The sequence below is a fragment of the Triticum aestivum genome, chromosome 5D (genome assembly GCF_018294505.1).
Source record: "Triticum aestivum cultivar Chinese Spring chromosome 5D, IWGSC CS RefSeq v2.1, whole genome shotgun sequence".
Lineage (NCBI taxonomy): Eukaryota > Viridiplantae > Streptophyta > Magnoliopsida > Poales > Poaceae > Triticum > Triticum aestivum.
Genome location: NC_057808.1, coordinates 2,586,631 through 2,594,949, shown reverse-complemented (window position 1 = coordinate 2,594,949; position 8,319 = coordinate 2,586,631). Strand labels below are relative to the sequence as shown.

The 8,319-nt window shown below is 51.0% G+C and overlaps 1 protein-coding gene and 1 pseudogene across 1 annotated transcript; one reads left to right on the top strand and one right to left on the bottom strand.

Moving 5' to 3' along the window:
* Window positions 1–1,820: 1,820 nt before the first annotated feature.
* LOC123124687 (exportin-2-like) lies at window positions 1,821–4,833 on the bottom strand (annotated as a pseudogene).
* An 885-nt stretch (window positions 4,834–5,718) lies between these two features.
* LOC123124042 (B3 domain-containing protein Os03g0212300-like) lies at window positions 5,719–7,277 on the top strand. The gene is made up of 2 exons (XM_044544749.1): window positions 5,719–6,230; window positions 6,328–7,277. The coding sequence occupies exons 1-2, from the start codon at window positions 6,156–6,158 to the stop codon at window positions 7,090–7,092; spliced, it is 840 nt and encodes a 279-aa protein (XP_044400684.1). The 5' UTR covers window positions 5,719–6,155; the 3' UTR covers window positions 7,093–7,277.
* Window positions 7,278–8,319: the final 1,042 nt, after the last annotated feature.

The following is an 8,319-nucleotide window of genomic DNA, read 5'->3' as shown; positions in this document are numbered from 1 at the left end:
TGCAAGTCCTCAGCATCCTTACTTTCCAAGTCTGTAGGAACCTTAGCATCCGAGTCCTTACCATCCTTACCTTGCAATTCTCTAGCATCCCTGCCATATGGGACTTTGCCAAAACTCCAAACACGACCAAACCATCACACACTACCCGATCTGCGACCTGCCAATTTGTTCCTTCGACAATCTGACACTTTACCCGTGGAAACATCACAGTTGTATAAATATAAGAGGTACAAATCTCCAAAGGATGTGCATTCAGCTTAGTGAAGGGTATCGTATGTGTCGCTACTGCGTCTAATGCTGCTTCATTCTTACGCATTATGGATACACAGTGCTCAACATGCTGCAACAAATCAACAAGTTGCATCTTCTTGTTCAGGTGCACATGAAGCCTTAAGTTGAGAGACTCACTCCTCTGATTACTCATCATGCCTAGGAAATATCTACCCTTTGTGTACGCAGCCTCCCATTTGTGTCGCAGCTCGTACATCCTGTTAATCCATGACGACCTCTTCCCCGTTTGTTTTATTTTGAACCGAACCTTATAAGCCTCCCATCTTTTCTCAAACTCATCAACATCCCAACGGTGGTAAATGAATTCCCTAAATTCCTCAAGCTTTTTCTTGCGGATGTGCATCACCATAGTCTCCTCGATATGCCACGTGCACAAACGATGATCTGTTCCGGTCCAGACAGTAGCTATTGCTTTAGCCATTTAACCGTCCCCATCGGTGATTGCTGAAATGGGTGGCTTCTGGGACATTGCCTCCAAAAATACATGAAGAAGCCACTGGTATGATGCAACCGTCTCGTCTGACACTAGACCGACCCCAAACAAAACTGTGCTGCGGTGATGGTTCAGACCAACAAATGGAACAAACAGAAGCCTGTACTTGTTAGACTGATATGTACTGTCGAACACCACGACACCACCAAAGGCAACATAGTCAATCCGGGATTGTGAATCAGCCCAGAATATGTTCCTCAAATGGCCTTCGCTGTCTTTTGTGTATTTGAAAAAGAATTCTGGGTCTGCTTTTTTCTGTGCAATCATATAGGTGAGGAAATATCTAGCGTCACTGCCTTCTATCTTACGCTTCTTCTGGATTGAAACATGGTTGTATAGGTCTCGATCTATAAATCCAAGCTTGTCGGGACCTCCGGCATTCTTCTCCATTGCATTCATAATCTAATGTGTTCGAAGTCCACCGATAGCATACTCGATGACATCGGCCTTTTGTGCGTCAGTCATTCTATGATGAGCCGATAAGTAGGGAGTCAGGTCAGCAGGGAAAAACAGATGGTTATGCTTGTCCACAAAATTCTTGACGAACGAGAGGCCACTGATATCTTGTAGCTCAACCTGAAAAAGAATGGGACACCCACACCGAAAAAGACCCCTTCGTGTTCTTTTTCTCTCAGCTCTGTTAAAGTGCTTAAGGGCCCGCCATCCTTGTTTGCAGCACTTGTATGTCCTTTTGTATGCATTTTATTTCGGACCCGGACCCTTGTACTTCAGATCATCCTTTCTAACACCAAACCCTTTTTTTCTCGCATAGCCTACGTAGAACATGTAGGCTTCTTCCTCAGTCCTAAAAGTCTTCTTCACAATCTCTAAGTATTCCATACACTCATTCAGGTCTGAACTAGCCATGTCTTTATTATCAATTCCTTTACCTTGCATGTGTACATCATTCATGTCTATGCCATCCTTGTCTGCATCCTCGTTATCCTTATCATCTATGCACATACCATCCATTCCTTTGGGGTCCATGGCTACGAAATCATTGTCCTTATCATCCATGCCTTTGCCTTTGTTGCCTCTATATATGACCCATGTCCTTGCCATCCTTGCCTGTATCACCCAAGTTTTCGCCATCGTTGCCTTTATCATCCATGTCGTTATGCTGCCAACGAAAACAGATAGTTACGTAATAATTATGCACTACTTTGCTTAAATAATTGATTTAGTTTTTCATATCGGATTCATGTACCTAGCTCAGTCCTTCAAAAGTTGCAAGTAAATATGCCCTGACTAAATCCAGAAATATTTAATTGATTGTACAAATGAATTCTATTTTTAAGGCGCATAGTTAACATGTAACCGAAGCTAAACTACGGCCTAGGATGAAAGCCAAGCCATTACAACCGCATTTTAGTCTAATACACCGACCCATCAATAACAAAAACAAAAGCACATATGCATCTTCAGTCTAATGACTAAACCTGCAACAAGAACCAATATTTTTGTACCGAAACAAAAGCACAGATTCCATAAAAACATGATAAATTGAATATTTCAACCATCGCAGAGAAGAACCATAGAACAAAACATACTCCCACTGTAAATAAATATAAAAACATTTTAGATCACTACTTTAGTGATCTAAACAGTTTTATATTTTTTTAGAGGGAGTACATATATGCCACGGGATTCGTGGATTAACCTAAAATGTGCAGCCTAAATGATATACAACTACCCTGAACCTCAAGTTGAACTTATAAGCCTCTACGTTTGTGACACCTATGAGCTTCGCATCATCCTGAAGCATTAGATAATGTTTAGAAGGCATGATCAGCCAGATTTACATGGAAGCTAAAAGTTGATGGCTCTAGAGAGCCACAATCTTGGAACACACAATAGAACAAAGTTAGAAACTAATTCAACAAGTGTAAAAGAAGAATTGGCTGATTGTCACTTGAAAATTACCAGTTCTAAAGGTCGAGGCGGGCGCATGGAAACATACCAGCGACAACAACTCTGCCCTGATACATAAGAAATCACCGCTATCAGTCAGATTTACCTGTTGACAGAAGCAATGAAAAAATAGGACATGTAACCAATAAGAAGGTTCCATTATAACGCCATGGCCGCCCTGCCTCCTCTCTTGTCTTGGGTGAACGCCATGGCCGCCCTGCCTCCTCTCTTGTCTTGGGTGAACGCCATGGCCGATCTGGGACCTGGCCGCTCCATCTCCCTCCCTCTCTCTTCTCTTCTCTTCGCTCCTCTGATGAGGGGAAGGGAAGGGGAGGGGGAGAGAGCGGAGGCCATCGCCGGCGGCGAGGTGTGAGGAGGGAGGAGGCAGATCGACGGGCGGGGGCGTTGGGTGGCGGTGCGATTGTGGGGATGGGAATCGGGAGCTGTGATCCATTCCTTTCCTTTGCTTTGGCCTTTGGGTGGGGTTCGTTGACCCACCCTTTTTTATTTTCCTGCTCTCTCATTGGTGCCTTGACCGTTGCCACGGATCGCTCCCATTGCAAGTCGATCTCGGTCCTCCGTTTAGAATCCTGCCTTGCTTTGGTTGGCGGCAAAGTTTTGTTTTGTTTTGTTTTGTTGCTCTTTCGTTTCATTGGTTTGTCACCGTTGCCACGGACCTTATGGCGGTCACGGCGAGCTGATCACGGGACGGTCTGGGTGACACTGCTGCCAGGAGGAGCCCCCACACAGCCTCGGCAAACTCCTCGAGATACGGCATCAACTCTTCCTCGTACTTCTCGATGTAGAGCTGCAGGTTATTGCAGACGGCGGCACGGAGCGCGTCCGGGGCACCGTCTGCCTCGACGGACTGCGGGTAGGAGGTCGTGAGGAACGAGTAGAAGACCTCGCAGCACAGACGAAGGCACTCGAAGACTTGGGCCGCAGAAGACCGAGGTTGAAGGAGGCTGTGAGAGGTGGAGAGGAAGACCTCGAGGAGCGGCGCGGCGAAAACTTGGAGGCTCGATGCGGAGGGGGTCGGTGTCCAAGTCGGTGCGGAAGCGGGAGAAGAGGGGGAGCGCGGCGGCGAGGAGGGCGTTGGCGGCCGGGACGTCCCCCGCCGAGAGGGCGGCGCCGAGCGAGGAGACGATGGAGGGGAGCAGCGAGTCCCATCTGGCAGGGAAGTCGGAGGCGGCGGCGATGACGAGCCTCAGAGAGCTGCGCCCGGACGAGGGGTGGGGCGGCGAGCATGAGCCGGAGGATGTGCGCCTTGATGACGTCGCGGTCGTTGGGCAGCAGGGGGTGGTCGGTGTCGTCGGGCCAGCATGCGCGGAGGAGGTTCTTGAAGTGGACGGAGGCGGCGAGGCGGGCCTGGTGGTCGTGGTGCGGGGATGAGGCGAGGGCGAGGAGTGCCAGCGCGAGGCCCGGGGACGACGCGGCCGCGGCCGAGAGGCTCTGCTCGGCGGCGCCGCGGGCGGCCGCGTCCGGGGACAGCGTCTGCGCGAACCACCCCACCAGGGCGTCCAGCGTCTCCGGCTGCACCTCCATTGCCGGCCGCCGCGGCTTGCTAGGGTTTTGGGAGATCGGGGGGACGAAGGGGTTTTACAATTCAATTAACCATCATTTTTGCAACTGTAAACCAACTTTACGTCATTTATTTGATTATTCTACTTTCAGGAGATGCTGTAGAAAAATCAACTTAAGACCACATGCTTGGAAAAAAACTGGCGTGTCAGAAAAATCAACTAGCTCCAGGAGTAACAATGGCATGCTGATAGCTCCAGGAGTATTTTTTTTTAGAAAAGGAGGATGACCCCCGGCCTCTGCATCTGGTAGATGCATGCGGCCATTTTATTGATTATTCTCGAGGACCTTACAAAGTAGAACAACAATATGCCTGAAACCATCATCTTGGCAATCTGCCGCTACTCCTATCCATATGATGAAGGGGTGCAAGCTGGGCCATATACCCAGACCTCTCACCTAAGCCTAACATCTACAGCCGGAGGCCCGGACCGAGCCATCTGCTAGGTCCGGGGCACAAACCGGTCTGACGCACTCACATGTCTTGTCGCCGCCATCTTCCACTGGTCCATCTTCAAAGCAGATTGAGGTGTCAACCTTGGCAGGTCCTCCGCCATCGACGCCAAACGACGACCTCCACCTACGCGAGCCTTGGCAGGTCCTCCGGCATCGACACCAAACGTCGACCTCCACGAACACGAGTCCATCTCCAAGCAACAGACGTAGATCCATGCTAGGATAGGACCGCACCACCGCCGTCGCCCACCACCCGCAAGCGCCACCCAACCCCCAAGGTTCCCAAAGCGGCGCCTTCAAGAAGGGAACGGCGCCATGAGGTCACCGGTGCCGCCCTGAGGTCTTCCCCGTCGTCGCCCCGACTCGCACGCTGTCGCTGCGTCGCCCCTTCGGGCCGTAGTGTCGTGGCACCCGGTCCACTTCGTCATCCACCCGCATCGACTTCTTTGTGGTATGCGCCGTGCCGTCTTTCTAGGCACGACAACGCCACCGTCCGCACCGATCTTCGTCACACTGTCGGGTTCTTTCTCGCCTACTGCAAGCACCGTCCCCGCGCTCCTAACCTAGACGCCGCCGCCGCTCTTCTTCCCGGTCCACGACGACTACCTCGACTTAGGCGACCCCGACTCAACATCGACCACGGCTACACCATCATACGCTCTCGGCTACCTCGACATCGGCAGAAAGGGCTACCGCCTTGCTTGAGCAACCTCGTTTGTTTCCTCTCCAACCACAACTTTCGCGATGCATCGACCGTTACGACTGTGGGGGATGTCCGTCGGCTTACCTTCGGATTCTTCTCCAGTCTCATCGCCTGTGTCGCTACCATTGTGACTGTGGGGGACGTTGAGTATTATGGTTATTAGGAAAGATAGGATAGCGTAGGATCTTACCCTGCCTTGTCTTGTACTCCAAGTTGGTCATTGTACTCCTATATATATACCAACGAGGCTCAAGCAACACATCAAACAATTCCACCAATTCTCTCTCTATCCCTTCTAACACTAAACGCGCCGGTTGGCCCGATGAAGCATGGGCTCCAACAGGAGGTCGAAGCGCTGGTTAGAGGCATCGCCGCCAGCATCCTCGTGGGAGGCAGAGCGCACACTAGAGAAGGAGATGGCGGTGTTGGAGAAGTGCAGCTCTACCACCCATCCTCTCCCGAGATCGCATGGAAGCGTCTGCGGACCCCCCACGGTCGATGCAGCCGCCGTGTCGTGCTTCTCGCGGCACTCGATGCCGCCGCCATTGTGGCCTGCTCCTCATGTTATGGCAGGAACGAAGAGAATAAAGAAAGAAAGAAATTAACCTCTATATAAGGCGGCGTCCGATATACTATAATCACGCACCAGGACTACGGAAGGGCAGCGACATAAACGGGGGATACTCTAACCGCCGGTGGATCTGTACGTTGCGGGCGGCCATGGTGGAGGGCGGCGCCGTACGCCGGCAAAAGTTCTTCAAAATCCTCCTGCCGGGCTCCTTCGAGTCCAGCCTGGTAAGCGCCCTCGCCCTCGCAATTGGCTAATCAATCCATAATCTGCTGCGCTATACCTGACCTGACGATTTGTCTCCGTACGTTGGCTGCAATGCAGTCCCTGCCGCCCAAATTCGCGGCGCGCCTCGACCGCCCGCCGGTGCTCGCCGTCGCCACGCTGCGCGACCCCGCTGGACGGTCGTGGCACGTGGGCCTCGTCCGGCACGGCGCCGCGGGCCTGCGCTTCGACGGGAAGGGGTGGCGCAGCTTCGTCGCCGGCTGCGGCCTCTCCGCCGGCCAGCTCCTCGTCTTCGACCACCTCGACGACCTCGACTTCGCCGTCGAGCCCTTCGACACGTCCGGCTGCAGCACCTCCTTCTTCGACGGCCAGCGTGGCGGCCCAATGATGAACTTCGACGACGACGCCGACGTGGAGTCCGGCAGCGACGACAACCACCATGACGGGGGGTCCCCCTCCCGGTCGCCACTGCCGGCGGCCGGCACAAAGAGGAAGAAGCTCTCGCCGGCCACCGCCTCGCCCGCCGGCTCCTGCGGACCGTCGTCGTCGGACGACGGGACGCTCCGGCTGGGCATCGAGCAGCCGTTCCATCTGCAGTACATGGAGCTGACCAAGGCCTTCTGTGCCCGCGTGGGATGGGCCGAGTCGTGCACCGCTGAGCTAACCGTGGCCGGCCGCGGCGACCGGCGATGGGAGGTGTCCGTCAGGGTCGGCAGCAAGGGCGGCATGATCATGGCCGGGTGGGAGGGCTTCGCCTGGGACAACGGCCTCAGGATCTCCGACGTCTGCCTCTTCAGGCCGGCAGCTGACACCGGCGATCAGGTGGTGCAAGTCCAAGTGCTCAGGGAATCGTCGTCGCCGTGAGCAATCAATCGCCGGCGAGCTTTATTAATTCGTGATAGAAAAAGATGCAACGTGTTGGGTTTATGGAATTGGATTTTGGATCAACTCTTCTGATTTCACTCACCCTTATGGATCCACCAGGAACTGATATTGAATATTTCACTATCAATCCGGGTAAGGATACCAGCATTGGGTTCGATGTGTGCGTCGGCTACCGTTGTATGTTGTTGTTCGGTTGTTGCGTTATATAGTATAATAAAGTTTGTACTATACTAGCACAAATGCCCGCGCGTTGCAACGGAATAAAAACAATGATTTTTTTCAATCAAGGTTGGCCGGTTCGAGGAACTATGTCGTGGAAGAATGGTCGCTATGGATAAAAAAGGATGGATGGATCATTTGAGGATCGTGGCATGAGCTTGAGACGGGAGTATGATTCTGAGTAAATTAATTTGACTGAACAACATTAATTTTGGATTATTTGTTCTAATGGACAAGAGGTGGCAAATTCATTTCTGAAGAGAAAATGCATTGGTTAAGTTCGTTGGTTGATTCCCCACCCCCCCAGCACCCAAGGACTTCGATCTAAAGCTATGAACACCACCGGCTTCCTAATCGAGCAAGGATGACATGAAGACACCATCCTTGCCATTGCCATTGACAACTCAAACAAGGGCTTGCTGCTTGCTGTTGCTAGTGCTCCAAATCTTCTACCAGAAGCTTCCATGCCCACTGCCTTCGATGCTCACACAGCCACAAGCTTTCCATTCCGTCGCTAGGGCTACTTTGTTATAGGCAAACTGTTAGACATTTACTTCTTTAACTACATCATTTAAGTAAAAGAAGCACAATCCACAGTACCATATTATCTAGAAAAACAAATTATACATAATAGCTCATTTTTACTATGCAATAACACAATATCCAAAAAATAAATATAGCTGCTTCTTTTATATATACCACACAAAAAAGAGATATGTGAAAATTCTTTATAGAGAATGCACATTGGTACCTTTGGATTTTTGGATAAATGAATGCTTATGATGGCACATAACATGATCATATGTAGCTGATTCTCTAACCAAACCATGAAGCATTATTGCCTATAACTCATGAAAATCTCACATGAAAAATATTAAAATTAGAGGTATATTATGTGAACTGAAAGGGCGTCTCGGCATGATCTATCATTTTCTAGTTAAGAACTTATAGGTAAATTGAAAAAAAAGAAAGCATCTAAGGCCATTG

Coding starts and splice junctions, on each gene's coding strand:
- LOC123124042 (XM_044544749.1), top strand. CDS start 6,156: ATGGTGGAGGGCGGCGCCGTACGCCGGCAAAAGTTCTTCAAAATCCTC. Junction 6,231..6,327: donor GCTCCTTCGAGTCCAGCCTG/GTAAGCGCCCTC, acceptor GCTGCAATGCAG/TCCCTGCCGCCCAAATTCGC.